The sequence below is a fragment of the Lissotriton helveticus genome, chromosome 3_2 (genome assembly GCF_964261635.1).
Source record: "Lissotriton helveticus chromosome 3_2, aLisHel1.1, whole genome shotgun sequence".
Classification (NCBI taxonomy): domain Eukaryota; kingdom Metazoa; phylum Chordata; class Amphibia; order Caudata; family Salamandridae; genus Lissotriton; species Lissotriton helveticus.
The window spans coordinates 47,781,673-47,796,888 of NC_136062.1; the positions used below are offsets into that span (position 1 = coordinate 47,781,673).

Consider the following 15,216-nt stretch of genomic DNA (forward strand, 5'->3'; position numbering starts at 1 on the left):
CACTAACAGCAACTTTTGTTTAAGGTTATTGGTAAATGGTTCAGTTTGGAGGGCACTGGATCAGTGCATTTTACTATAATGAAAAATAATGAAGGTCTAGAGCAGGATCCTTCTTTTCCAAAATTCCCATCTTTTCAGGTTTTAAAATGTTGAACGTGCAAAGTGTCTGACAGAACATAAAAGAGGCTTGATTGTTAGTTTAAGGCAACAGTTGCATACAAAAAGGTGTACGACATGTGGAGAGAGCATCGCATGTGATGTTTGAATAAAAAACAATGATTATGCATTTAAAAAGATATTATACAGCTCTTCTAAGTAGGACACGGTCTGTATGTGTGTGTGTGTGTGTGTGTGTGCATGTGCGTGCGTGAGTAAATTTGCAGCAGGATCCTGTATAATGAATGTTCTTAACGTTGTTCTGTAACTGGTACATTTTAAAAACATTGGTAAAGGCTAGTCAGCACAAGCTATCTTTCCACACATAAGGGCTGATTATGAGTCTGGCATTCCACGGACCAGATTGTCCAGCCACCGCCGCACCGGCAGTCCGACCACCCTTTTACAATTAGGGCTGTCAAACGGCCATTGCACCGCCCCAACTGCCAGAGATCAGTGATCCCTGGCCGTGGCGCTGTGGTCTGGAGACTGGAATATGCTTGGTGGGACCACCGCAGTCCTGCCAAGCATACTACGTGTTCCCTCTCTTCCATGGTTTTCATGGCTGTTTCTTTTCCATGAAACCGTGGCTGAGAGGAAACATAGGGGGTTCCACAGGCCCCCTGTTGCTTCAGGATCATGGGGTGCATTTAGCCCCCTGTTGCCTCAGGGCCCTTGGGTGCATGCAGGGGGGCACATGTTGTGTTCCCCTGTGTGCATGCACCCCAGTACCTGCACTGCATGGACTGCAGCAGTCCATGCTGTGCAGGTACTGGGTAGGCTGTGCAGGTGCTGGGGAGCATGCCATACCAATCTTGTTGTTATAATGGCCGACCTTCGAGTGTCCCCTACCTATGTGTGAGAGGCTTTATCCTGCTTATGTGTGATCATGCTCATTTTGTCATTCTGGCTCTAGAATGGCTTATAATATTTTCACTCTTCCTGCCTGTATGTGTGATATCAATTATTTTACATATTTGTGTGTGTCACTGTTTCCATCAGACCTGTATTTAGACTGACTGCTGGCTCTATTGTGGACCCCCTGCAGTTACCCTGCTCAAAATGGCGAAAGCTACTGCAAGTGTGTTAGGACAGGAGAACCGATCAATTCTAGCAGTTCTCCCATCCCATGATGTTTGCAGTCTAGGGCAGGAGGCAGGGGGTATTCGAGAGGCCCTACCTCTGCCAGTTCCTTGGTGGCAAATTGGCTGGTCTTATTGACAGTACACCACCGTCTCAACAGTTATTTTCAGCAAGAATGGAATGCTGGCTGAATTGCCAAGTCCATTCAATATTTTACAGAAATAAACCTTCAACGTAGGTAGTGTTTTAGTACAGCAAAAACGCAGTATATCTGGTTCAAGCTGTTGATTTTTCATTTTTTATGTTATTTTTCATTATTGAATGGTGACTGTTGCTTTTTCCTGTTTCTCCTGTTTACCATTTCAGTGGTGAACAGAAATAAATAGCACCAAAGGCATCCCCTCACTTTGGTGGGTCTTTCAACACTGTTAATATGGTTGCCCTGTGAATGTACTGCAGCAGACGATGTCTGATGATGGAGCCAGCTGAGCCTGTGGTGTTGGAAACAAAGAGATCCATTTAGAAGCAGGGATCAAGAAGGGTGGCCGCTGTAGCATCTGCTAATTTATAGTAGATGCTCCTCTTTTGCCTCCTTCTAAATGAGCCTGAAGTGACAAAATAATCTTGAAGACCTAAGCTCCAGGGTGGACAATCTATGTTTTGTTAGGTGAAGCTCAGTGCAAGGACTGAATTGTGTTGAAGACGTCTTGTGGATTATCTGGAAATTGGATGGGCTTGTAGACTCTGCTGAAGGAGATATAGACCACGTGATCAAATTGAGCCTACATAAGCGTTTACCCTAAGTCTTTGCAGTCTTTGACAGGGACTGTTGCCACATGCTAGCAACATGTAAAAGGTATATTTTAATCAAATTGGTATCTCCTGTGCTGACCAGTAGGCCTTATTGGCATCAGGTCACACATATTTTACCAGACTGGACTGCACAAAGATACAATGACTTTGCCATTTTACAGAAGCACAAGTGGACTGAGCCAAAAACATAGGTTCCAGCATGACAAATAATGGAGAAACCAAAATAATTGGGAATTCACACTAGGCTGTTTTAATTATTAACCTGGTAGTTCTTCTTGCTGTCATTGTTAGGCGTTCTGCTTGTGTGAGAATCTTACTCCATGAAATTCACTCTATTCAAGTTTGTGAATACTTAAGACACATTGCATGTATGCAAGTAACTCTCTATGTGAGACTCTCTACTTAAATGATACCCACCTGTTAAACATTGCTTGGTCTAGCAAGACCCTAGGGGCCATATTTATTAAAGGGTTGTGTTGCTTTTGCACCACGCAATGGGGTGCATGTGCAACACAATTCTTTAGTGCGATTTATCAAGCCATGCAAGGCCACCTTTCGTGGGCCTGAGTGGCTTTATAAACACAAAGTAAAGCAATGCAGTGCAAATTGCTGCGTTGCAGTACTCTGCCTCAGGAAGTCATTCTTTGGGTGGTGCGTGGGTGTTCCCACGCAACACACATGGATTTTGATGCATTCCTAGATTTACCACAAGGAGTAGACCTGGAAATACACCAAAACGGCTACACCTCCACAGGTGAGGCGTAACAAATAGAAATCTGTGTATTTCACCTCATTTTTTATTCCTCTTTCTGTGTGTGGTGCACTCAGCAGCATACATAGAAAGAGGAAAATGCATCAGCGGATTGTTTTTGTTCAATAGGTGCCCCTTACTGCAGAAAAACAATCCTGCTTAAAACTCAGGCATCCTTGGAAATTACATATCATAGCCTTACATCAACAACATCCCTTTCCTATATAGAGTAAAGAAATGTGTTATTTGAAGGAGTCTATGTCTAGGTTAACCAAATAGTACAGATACACTTTGCACTGATTAGATACACAAAGAGAACTTTACATATTCAGTCTAACTGTTATGATTTTGTATCAAAATTCTACTATTAAAACATCAAATTCTTGAAGGAAGAATATCTTTTAAAAAGGCTATTCAAAGAAAGGTAATAGAAGCTCTTTTTTTTAAAATTTCAGATGTACCTAAAATGTGCTATATGCAAAATGCCATGAAAATACATCTGTGTCCAATAGACAACAAATTGAATGCATGCGTATGTGTGCATATCTGCATGCATGCATAAGTGACTGAGCTGGCTGAGAGCGAACAGATTCAATGTGCATGTCTGAGCACCAGTTTGCGACTCTTTGGTTAAGCAAGAAGGCTTTCAGGGGCCTAGTCACAAATTGCTTTTTGTAGCACGGTTTGTAGTACTACAAAATACAATTCATCCTCCTACATGCGGAGTTTAATCCGCGGCATCTTTTTCTGTTCAGAGATCTTTGCCCTCACTGTGGAGTCTCTCCTCACCTAATTTGACATTTTAGTGGTAAATGTAGGAGGTACAGAGGACAGTGTTTAGAACATGGATAATACGTTAGGAGGTGAACAGGGAGGAGTAAAGAGGGGTTAAGAGAGAGTCAGGGAGGGGTTTAGGGTTTAGATAGGCGTCTACTGGTACAGAAACAAGTAAGCTAATTTCTATTACTGCACTTCTAAAGGTACGACTCCCAAAAAGGAACGCACAATGGTAATAAAGTGCTGCAGCTCAGAGCTTGAGCAAGTACAGCACCACGCTTGGCTAACCACTGGTACTTCAACACCCTCCCATAGAAAGTATTGGAGTTAGTGGACTTAAAATAAAACCCGATAGGAAGTGATGTTAACTTAAATTAAATAATTTAAATAGTTAGCAACATAAATACATTTACTTAAATGTTAAAAAATATATAAAAAAATAGTACATTTTTAAAGTTTTCTAGTGGCTTAATTAGTTACCAGAGAGATATTAGTATTTGCAGAATGAGACTCAGACTGGAAACAATAGTTAAGAATGCTTCCCCGAGAGTTTCTCAGAAATATCTCTCATGGAACTTAATCCACGGAATTCGTAGATGGATTACTCTTTACCGCCTGAACATCTTACCCTTAAATGATTTAATCAGAAATTGGTCACCTAATAGGGAAGGTGGAAAAAACGGTAACTTTTGTAAGGCTACTCAGAATCTCGATCATGTCTTGTTTGTATGATCACATTCCGACTTAGGTGGCTACTTCCTATGTTTATCTAGAATGGCATTTAAAATGTTACATCAGCTAGAGAATTTTTGCTTTGTCCAAAAAATGAAATAGTATGCACTAAACTTTTTAACTTTTTTAGGGAGTTTATTAATATATTTTAAATGGTTGTATTAGATCCCGAGTATGGTTGGCTATACAACTTATTAGTTTGTGTTCGTGTTTTTTCATTTGTGGAAAATTATAAATATATGTCTGTTGCTAATTCTCTGCTGTTTGCACTAACTACGTCCCTCTTCCCCTCATAAAAAAGTCTTTAGGGAAATATCTTTGCTGCTTTTTGATGCACTTTAGATATAAATATATGATGCTGCTATAATAGGATTTCTTTCCTAATTGTACTCATACTTAACAGGACCTGGTTCTTTATTGTTCTAGTATAGTAGATTATTGTTTGATTGCTGCTACCCTATTGTCATTGTAAGATGCACTTTATTTAATGATTTGTTATTATTGTTGCTGTATGAAGTATTTAATTCTACAATATGCCATTAGATTAAACTGTTTATTAATGTTAATCTATCTTTTTGTACATGTTATAAAAATCCATCATGGAGTGATTATTTTAGCTCTCCTATATTGTAGGGCTTTATTAGTGTTTGGATATTATCCTAGTGGTGATTTTGGAAATCTATTATGTCTTTTTATGATTAACTTTGTAAAAATTGAGGTAATGGTGTAGGTGGAATGGTTTTATTGAAGTATCGTTTTAACGGTTGCTGAGTTTATGTTATGACTATCCATGTAAGTTTTAAGTGGACCTCCTTAGAAATCCAAATGCTTAATAAATATATTTAATTGAGTACATTTTTAGCAAGGTTAAATTAAAAAATAAATTCCCAACTAAAGGAAAAAAAATTTTTTATCCTCCATAACTAATAGTGATCTATATAATTCATGTAAAGCAATGTACATATATTAGATTAATTTAGTTATGTTTTATAAACTTTGTTACATTAATTCATACATTTTAAATACAGTTATACGAATATTTTATAATTAAATTAAAAATATCTACAACTATTATACATTTTTATCACACAATTCTATGCATTTATATTAGTATTTGCAATGATGAAATTAAAATTAAAATGTTTCCCTATGGGATTTACATTTAAAACTCCGCCTCCATTATTTTCTATTGGGAGGGTGCTAAACTTGCTACAGTTTTTAATTTTTTTAGTAGTAACTTACACTTGTTAGTTAGGTTCCACACTGTTTTCAGGGGTTGAAGATGTGCAAATCTAAATTTTTTAGGAACTTTACACTCAGATTTTGTGAATAGCCAAAAGTAGTATTGTTACTCAAAAGTGTAACAGTAAATTTACATATGTAAATCACACACAAGTGCAACCTACCTTTGTGAATTGCCCCGTCAGTGTCTTCTTGAATTAACTAAATGTTGCATGCTGCCCATCGAATCCCCCAGTTACCCAAAATCGGCTACCACAATCCATCTTTTCAGTCATTCTGCAAGATATGGCAGATTATAGATCAGTACCTAGCTGTCCCCTACTGGGATTCTATCAGTATGCTTTCTACCCATACTGAATGGTAAACGTAGTGTACTATGTAATTACTGGTAATACTTCTGCTTCATTTTTTGTTTGTCCATGCAAGATGCTGTCATGTAATGTAGTTTTAATGTGTATATCCAAACAGCATATTTAACGTTTAACAGTAACTTAAATTTGTGTAACTCTTCTATTCATTTGGGTTTTTTCTATTATGGATTTTTCAACTTATGTAAAGCGCTCTGACACCAAGGGCCTTGTCCATGCTATATAAAACCACAAATAAATAAATAATAAATCATTTTATTCTCAGGGCCCTCTCCTTTGGAAATGTCATCCTTTATGTCTACATATAAAAGACAGCTTTTTCAAGAAATCACTTTATAGACCCTTCTTTTGACAAATCTTTGGAATGCCTCTCTCCTGATTCACAGTCTTTATTTCTTGTATAATTTCTTTGTCCCTCCTTCTGTGTCACCACTCCACTTCCCAAAATGCTACGCAAAATTTTAAATAATAGAATAAAATGCAATATTTTAGAACTATGCCAGAGTTTGTTACTGAAGGGACAGACTAAATGCCACATCTAGAAATGTACTTGCCATTACGAGAAGTGGCTAGCTCAAGGAACAATGAACCTCATGTGTTAGAACCGGACACTGCCTTTGAGGTTGCATACACTGGGGTAATATATTGTAGGACAGCCTTGTGTCACAACAGGGGAGCAAAGCATAACCAAGACCAAGTCAAAGCTGCAGAGCACTGGTGAGATGTTAACCTGTATGTTAGAGCTGCTTCTTAGACTGACTTGTGCTTTATTTGAAACGTCATGTACTGGACCATTATTAAGGTAAAACGCAGAATCAAAAAATAACCATTTAGTAATATTGATCCTCTGAAAATGTTTGTTTTGGAAACAAAATGTGCTCCCTCTGTTAAGGACCACAAGCAGTGTAGGCAGGTGCAGGCAAGCGCGGTGGGGGCAGTGGTGCAGGGTAGAAGGTGTGAAGTCGACAGACGACAGAATAGGTACAATTAAATAAATAAATAAAACATATTCTGTCTGTCAACTCCCCCCAGGGCCCGCCTGCTCCACCGCCCCACCGCGCTTACCTGCACCGGCCGTGATTGGCCACAAGTCAAGATAATTTATAATAGCATAGTTAGATAAAGAAAGTTTCAAATGTTGTGTTGGTTCAGGACAAAAAATGGTTGATAAGATAGTCTGGAAAGATAGCGATAACTTTAATTAAAGCAATGCAAGTTACATATTGATGTTTTGGACATATTTCAAGGTTTTCAACAGCTCTTTTCAGGTTTTTGGGGGTAGGGCCCTGTGAGGTCCCAAAAGCTTATACCTATATTTGTATTATCAATAGGTTACTTGCTTTGTTCCAAAAAAAGGCCATTGTTACCTCTGCAGACACTGTTTCAGGAATTCACCTTGTGCTGTTTTTTTCTAAAATGCCTTTAAGCTTTTGAAGATTTCTACTTCTCTTTGTGTTTTTGGGAACAGACACTGTTTGTCTGGAGCAGGACTGGGCAGAAGCCAAGACCAGCCAGACACTGAGGAGGATGATGAGAACGCGCTCTCTCCAGAAGCCTGCTACGACTGCAAGATCAATGGTTACCCTAAGAGGGGCAGGCATCGGAGGAGTGCCAATGAGACCGGTTCAAATGACGCACAGGTACCTTATGGCTCATAGTTACTTATTTTGGAATATTTGCTTCAAAATAATTCTGAAGCACAGATGGTGTTGTTTCCATGTTCCATCTACGGGAGAGGAAAAGGGTGGGATAAAATAGAACTATTTATGCAGAACAACGGTTTCACCCTGGACTAGTCCGTGTGCTCAAAGAGTCCTCTTTTTGTGCTTCTTGTAATCATTTACCTCACCCACTATGTTTACACTCATGGGGGGTCATTATGATGTCCGCCTGCCATCATATCGGCACCCGGGACCGCCCGCCATATGGGCGGGGGTCCCGATCACGGCATTAGGAGGCGCCCGCCACACAGGCGGGCGCATCCTGTATGTTTACCATTGCGGCGGGCGGAGCAGAAATCTCCGCCCGCCGCAATGGTAAAAGTGCACGTTGTGCTTTTCAAAGTGCAACATGACAGGCACCGCGCGGTGCCTGCCATATTGCACTTTGAAATGTGGGGGGGTTCCATAGGTACCCCCCATGTGCACCCCCCCAAGCCAGGGACTCCCAGGGGGCCCCCAACGGGCCCCCGCAGGGAGTCTCAGCATGCCTTTCCGCGGCGGCATTGCCGCCACGGAAATGCATTGGTGAATGCCGCCACAGAAATGCATTGGTGAAAGCCCATTGTAATATGGCGGGCGGTGTCTAACAGACAACGCCACCATGTTACTCGTTTTCCGCCCCGGCCGCAAGGCGACCAGGGCGGAAAACATGCGGGCGGTGTTTCTCACCGTCGCGGTCCCCCCGCCATACTAATATGGCGGGGGGAATTGGGCTGTGGATGTCGGGCGGATTTCCTTCCCCAGGCTGGCGGTAGCTACCGCCAGCCTGGTGGAGAAAATCCACCCGACATCCTAATGGACCCCTTAATGTTTGTATAAAGCACATTATATAACCCGAGAGGTAAGGTGCATTTGTTTAGGGATTTATTTTTAAATTGAGCAAATAAGTTATTGGGCAATTAAAAAGAGATTTGATGCTTCAATTAAATTAACCTCATGATAAACATTCTAAGGACATGTTATTGCCTTAGAGCCCACCGTAGCGGCCTGTACTGGCCATTTAAGGCCCACTCCAGCGTTTAGCAAGGGAGTGGGCCTTTAATGGCCCGTAGAGCACGCTACGGAGGGTTTCAAGGTTATTAGAACATTCTGCCCCTAGTGGGCAGAATGTTCCAATTAGTGAAACATAGGCCTTATGGAGCCAGATGGAGTTGAAATCCTCTCTGGCTCTGTGAGTCTTTTTGTTCACGGTAAGAGATGTGAACAAACATTGGATTGTTGGAGCTCCGGGCTTCTACCAACCATCAGGAGCCCAGTGCACAACATTGTTTTCAATGGAGCTCCTTACATTCCAATGTTCTAATCAAATGTGTTCATCCTACACCAAACATAAAGACACACACAAAGTGCTAGCTTGATTTAGTGCAAATCATTAGATATTGATTCATTGATTGATTACTTGATTCATTCAGTGACTGATGGGATATTACATGGTGTGTGCCTCTTCTGTGTGTCATTCACTGGGTTATGCCTGCATGTTTTGTATTCGTGCAAAGAGCTTAGAGCGTGTTGTTCAATGTCAAAGTACTTATTTTTTGTGTTTTTTGAAGGATGAACTACAGTTGGAGCCTCCAGTCAATTTTGCAAGTTGGGACATCGAAAAAACAGTTGCCTTCACCTTTAACGTGTCCAACCTCAGCAACAAAGATCGCATCCTGGAACTCACCCCGGCTTTAACAACCCTGACAAACCACAACCGGTACATCATTGACTCAGGGAATGAGGATGGCTTCTTCAAAATTAACAAAAAAGATGGAATAAGTTATCTTCACCTCACGAAGAAAAAACCTGTGTCTGGGGCCTATTCATTGCACATTGTCAGCGTGCCCCTCTACAAACAAAAAGAACTTATCTTACTCGAAGACAAACATGACAAAGACTACCTCAGTGGTGAGATAGGGGATATCTTGAAAATGAAAATCCAAATATTTCTTCATTAATTCACCTACTAGAGACCAAACATTTCAAACCAAAGATTGACAAGTTGGACTCAACATTTCTCCCGCGCAGGTTCGTCATATCATTGGTACAAATCCTCATGGGCTTCAATGAACTAGCACTTTTATAATATCAGGTAATCAAGGTACAGGATGTACACCACAGCTCAGAACAACCACTTTCTCAAGCTCCCTGCTTGTTTGGCCAACCTACCTTGATATGTTGTACCATGATGTGTTGAATCTTGAAACGGGACTTGCTCATTGGGAGTTGGCCATTGATGCTGAATCATTTCATCCTTTCGGCAGAGGTGCAATAATGTGCTCTCAGTTTATGCACTGCTCTGTAACTTTAATTCCTAAACTGCTTTGCCAACTACCACATAATCAAATCAAAGAGTTATCATATCTGTTGGTGCTAATAATTTTCCAAAACTAGTTTTATGAATGCACTGTAATATTTACACAACTTAGATGTCAAAGTTCAATTACTCAGTCTTAATACTTCATTAATTTACAACCAACCATCGTTAGCTCAGTAGCCTAATTCAGTTATACGTATATTTTATGTAAATTAAGTCTGTGTACTGTAACCATGCTTTTTTATCATTGAAGCATTTGTAAACTAGATTAAAACCCTTATTTGAGGGTTTGAAATGGTGCTTATAGGACCTACATCGTTTTAACTGTATACACAAACCTGATTGAACCATCAAACAGAGGTCAAAAGGAACCAGGACCCCTGTCAACATTCCGACAGTAATCAGTGCCAGGAGTCATTCCATATGTATCACTTATCAACACCACCCTATTGCTCATACAAAGGTTTTCATGTCATAAAAGTCACAATAAAACAGTGTTTTTCTTTTAACCTCTTCTTTTTATTTTTGTGCATTAGACCGAACTCAATGGGCATAGTGTTTATAGATTAGAAAAACTAAGTGAATTACTTTAGTGTAAACATGTTTTCCTTTGGTAACTTTTCTTTAGGAGGATCAAGTCTGGAGAGGACAATAAATAAAGTCGAAGAAGTGAAAGTTGTCTTACCTTGAAAATACACATTTAGCAAAGCAAGCCAGGTTTTGCATTCAGTCAGAGTTCTTGAGAAAAATCTACTTCTGAAAGTGTCTTTATAATTACCCAAAGCTTTTTGTTGACTTAAATCTCTTGCCATTATTCTAGATTTCTATTTTTGGTTCTTAAATGTGTATTGCTCTATGTAGAATAAGCATAGGACTAGCCAATAGGCCTGGCTTAAATTTTCAGTGATAAGTCCGCCCACTTGACTTTACTGGTGCTGAGGCCTAAATAATGTATGTGTGCAGATATGGAAGGGACGGGCAACTGGGGTACGGGCAGATTTAGGTGCAGCCATGAGGAATTACGAGCACGGAGTGATCAGTCTAGGAGAGGTGCAAGGAAGGGAAGGTGTAGGCTTTAAGAGATCTCAGATGAGGACTGAGAGAAAGACGTGCAGGGAGTGGTACAGGCATTAAGGATGCGTGGAGTTGAAGAGGTGCGAGGAGGGAGTGGCATGGCCAGGGAGACCTGCAGTTGAGAGAGGTAGTGTCCGGGAGAGTTGCCGGCCGGGGGATATGCAGGCTGGGAGAGAGGCTAACAGGGACTGGTGTGGACAGGTAGAGTGGTGGCTGGAAAAGTTATGTGTTGGAGGAGGTGTGGTCGGTGTGCAGACCTTGAGAAGCATTTGCTTTGAGAGGGCTACAGACAGTGCTGTCTTAATGCATGGCCACGCTGGCCAGCTGCCTGTGGGCTCCAAGAGCATAGAGGCCAGTCGTGGCCGCTGCCGATAAGCGAGGTGGGGCTGAGTGTGGGGGTGGTGGGGGGGATTTCAACGGACGAGGAGGAGGGGAAAATAAATAAGTAAATAATTTTCCCACGTCATCGTATGTCGAGACCCCCTTGGCCTCACCATCCTAACCTGTGTGGTCAGCAGCTGATAGGGGCTCCATGCAGACCAGAATTTAACACTAATCTTCTGTTAACCATGTTTATTCCTGTGAGTGGTTGTGTAGGCAGGGCCCAGTGCCCTGCTCTGCCCGGGGGCCTCAAATGCTGTTAAGACGACAGAAAGGTAGAAGTATAGTGAGGGAGAGGTAGAGGCTGGAACAGGTGTAGGCAGGTAGGAGTACAGGCCAGGAGAGGTAAATACTGAGAGAGGCACTAGCAAGAAGAGAATGAAGGGAGAAGAGTTGTAGGCAGGAAGAGGTCAAGTGAAATGTGCAGCCAAGGAAAGGTATGAAGATTAGAGGTGCAGAGAGAGCTGGGATCAGGCTGAGTGCAGCATGAGACAGGTGCTGGCAGAGGAAAGTACATGCAGGCAAAGAGGCAGGGAGGACCTGGAGAGTTCCATGCCGAGCACAGGCTGGGAGAGGTGCAAGTAGCTGTATAGACAGTAAAAGGTACCAGGAGGGAGGTGCAGACTTATGGAGGTGAGGTGGGCAGAGAGAGGTAGTGGAATGGAAAGGTTCGAGCTGAAAGATGTTCAGCCAGGGAAAGGTAGGGAGATGAACAGGTGCAGGCTGGGAGAGGAAGTGGCTGGGGTGAACACTTGGAAAAGTGCATCAGAGGAGAGGAAGAGAGAAAGATAGGTGAGGATGAGGGCTGGCGGACAGAGCTATGGGCAGGAAGACGGGCAGATAGTGATAATGTAGGATGGGCGCAGGCTACAGAGGTGTGGGTAGGGAGAAGTGCATGCAGGGAAAGGTGCAGGACAAGATAGGTATGGACGGGGAGAGGTGCGGGGAAAAGATGTGAAGTTAAAATTGAAAAGCGTTGCCATATTCACAAAAGAAAAGTTAATATTTAGAAATGTGCCAAAGAAAGCACATTCTTAAGGCTTAAAGAATGGAAACCACATCAATAATCTTTATATATTAGCAGGAATACGAAACCTTTGACACAATGCCAGTTTTGGTGCATTTTACAGAACGCCTATGCGCGCACGTTCCTTCATAAATGCATATTGTACATCTGGCTTTCTTTTAGTTTTTAGGAACACAAATGCAAAATGGCAATAGAAACTTTGACACGTGTTTTGCTAGTGTCTGGCACTTTTACCAGAAAATAACCATGCAGAAAATCTCGCTTTTGTAAAATAATTGCCACTAAGGTTTTTAGTTCTACAATTTATGTTTACTCCATCATGGTGTGATATTCTTGATATAAGAAGCTTATCTTGATTTAACATCCTGCAGTGTCTACAGCACGCTAATATCGGAAAGATGATTTCTGGCTACTATTTGTTATTGTACTGTTCAAAATATATTACCATACCTAATGGGATCCCAAATGAGACTATGCATCCATCCTCAAAATGTGACAGCCTTGACACACAGTCCATCCAAGTAATGGCAACGCATGAAAAACACATGCAAACCAATGCCTAAAAGGGTCTAAAACAAACCCACTCACTCTATGTATACTTTTATATTTTTTAAAGAACTGATAACATGAGGTCTCCAGGCCATTACATCCCTCTGTGGCCGACCAAAAAAAGAAAAATGTACTGGAACCTCGCCAGGTCCCGACCGAGGATGCACAGCAATGAAATGTATTCACCAACAGATGAGTTCCAATAATTTTCTCTTTTTTAAACCATTTTATTGCCTCAAGTTAAATCCATAGTTCGTTTCGTCCAAATTAATCCATGCTTCCATATTTTAACTACAAGTTCAACAAGTGCCTATGACGGCTGTTCTTCAGGGGTAACTACAATACAATGAAACACGTCAATCCCCAATGAGCTTCACAGACTCACATATACTGTTATTATGTGACGCACACCTCTGCCAGTGTGATTTACCCTCTATTTGCATACATCACAATATAGTGACCAAACGTGTACATGCATGATTTCATCATGCAAATGAACTGAAATCTTTACCCATGCTTGGGACTGCTTTTCAAATACAGCAGTTTTTTTTAACCTCATCTTAACACTAATAAACATGCTCTGTGTCAATGAACCCTACTTCATATTACAAACAAATACATGCTAACACACCTCTGTGCCCCAAGGAAACAGTGTCGCATCATCATGCCCAACAGAGGTGTATTTGACTCCTGCAACGTGACAAAAAACTATGAAACTAAACAAAATACAATACTTGCTACTTACCCTATCCCAAGTACGTCAAAATAATGAAATTGAACACATGCACACATTTCTCCTCACCATTTGTCCTTATAAATTATAATTATTTGCACAAAAAACAAGTATAAAAAGAAATATATCTTTATCTGATAGATATACTTTTTTCTGTGACAAGGCACCCTTTTTAAGTAAATAATATGATGTGATAGCACTAATGAGGGAAGAAGAGGCACAATGACATTTGTATACATGACGACAAATACTCAAAGTGTTGGAGAAGAATTGCTCTATGATCTTGATGAACTTGAGTTCCATTAACAGCAGTTTCTTCGAGAAGAATAGAGGTGAAATAGGCAGGAAACATGTCATGAAGGTGATTGTGATAATTGATTTTAGCATTTAGGGGCCAGATGTACGACTCACCAATTTGCAACTCAAAAATTGCGTCGCATTTGCACAACAGTGTCTGAGAGACTGTTTGTAATTCCCAATGGGGTCACAAATGTCATGCCTCATCAATATTCATGATGCAAGCGCAATTTGCGACCCCCGTGGGAATGGCTAGCTCTCCCAGGGATGGTGGCCTGCTGGGGTCAGCAGACTGCCATGTCTGGGACTGCTTTTTAAATAAAGCAGTTTTTTTAATGCAGCCCGCCTAGTGCCCGCCACGGCCAGTCCGGCTCAGGTCCCTGGGACCATTGACTGCCCTTAAAAATATTTTGAGAGCCACTCACAAAGGGGAAGGGTGGTAAACTGCGACTGTTTTGCGACTGCAATTGGGGTCGTAAAACAGTCATAGATAGCTTCAGAAGTCGCTATTAGGAAGGGACGCCCTTGGAACGCCCCTTCCTAATAGCGAGTCGCTAATCCTATTTTGCGAGTCGTAAATTGATTTTCACAAAATAGGATTAGTACATGGATCACATGTTTTTTTTTGGTCGCAAACGGGTCTAAAACCCATTTGTGCCCGCAAAAAACGTTAGTACATCTGGCCCTAGATCCTCTAAACCAATCTATTTGCTAAACAGTAGAAACAAAAATGTCTTCAAGAACTGGCCTCATGAATGGCTAACAACTGCCTGAAGTTGAATGGCAATAAGACCAAGGTGCTTGTGGTGGGGAGAGCCCCGTCGATGTGGTCATCGGCTTGGTGGCCCCAGAGTTTGGAGACCACCCATGTCCCCTGCTCTCAGGCAAAGAACCTTGGGGTGTGTTTGGACACTAGACTCTCCTTTGAGTACCAAACCAGGCGGGTGGCAGGTGCTTGTTTTGGAGTCCTGAGGGTCCTTCGCAAAACCCTGGATGGGCTTCCTACTGCAGCCAGGAAGACCATGGTCCATGCCCTGGTGACATCGTGCCTGGATTATGGCAACATTCTATACCTGGGTGCTACAACGAAGTGTATGCTCAGACTCCAGGGGGTGCATAACTCAGCAGCGTGCTTGGTTCGTATGTGCCCGGGGAGGGCCTCCTCGAAGGCAGCGCGGGCTGCTCACTACAGTGCTACCCTAGAAAAAGTAAC

The 15,216-nt window shown here is 41.7% G+C and overlaps 1 protein-coding gene across 2 annotated transcripts in view; it reads left to right on the forward strand.

Moving 5' to 3' along the window:
- The window catches only part of FBN1 (fibrillin 1), a 713,526-nt gene extending 703,075 nt beyond the window's left edge, over positions 1 to 10,451 (forward strand). For both annotated transcript variants that reach the window (XM_078684805.1, XM_078684806.1), the window contains 2 exons: positions 7,391 to 7,562; positions 9,194 to 10,451. In XM_078684805.1, the coding sequence (XP_078540931.1) occupies positions 7,391 to 7,562; positions 9,194 to 9,583 (562 nt within the window). In that variant the 3' untranslated portion in view covers positions 9,584 to 10,451. The remainder of the gene's footprint in view (positions 1 to 7,390; positions 7,563 to 9,193) is intronic.
- Positions 10,452 to 15,216: the final 4,765 nt, after the last annotated feature.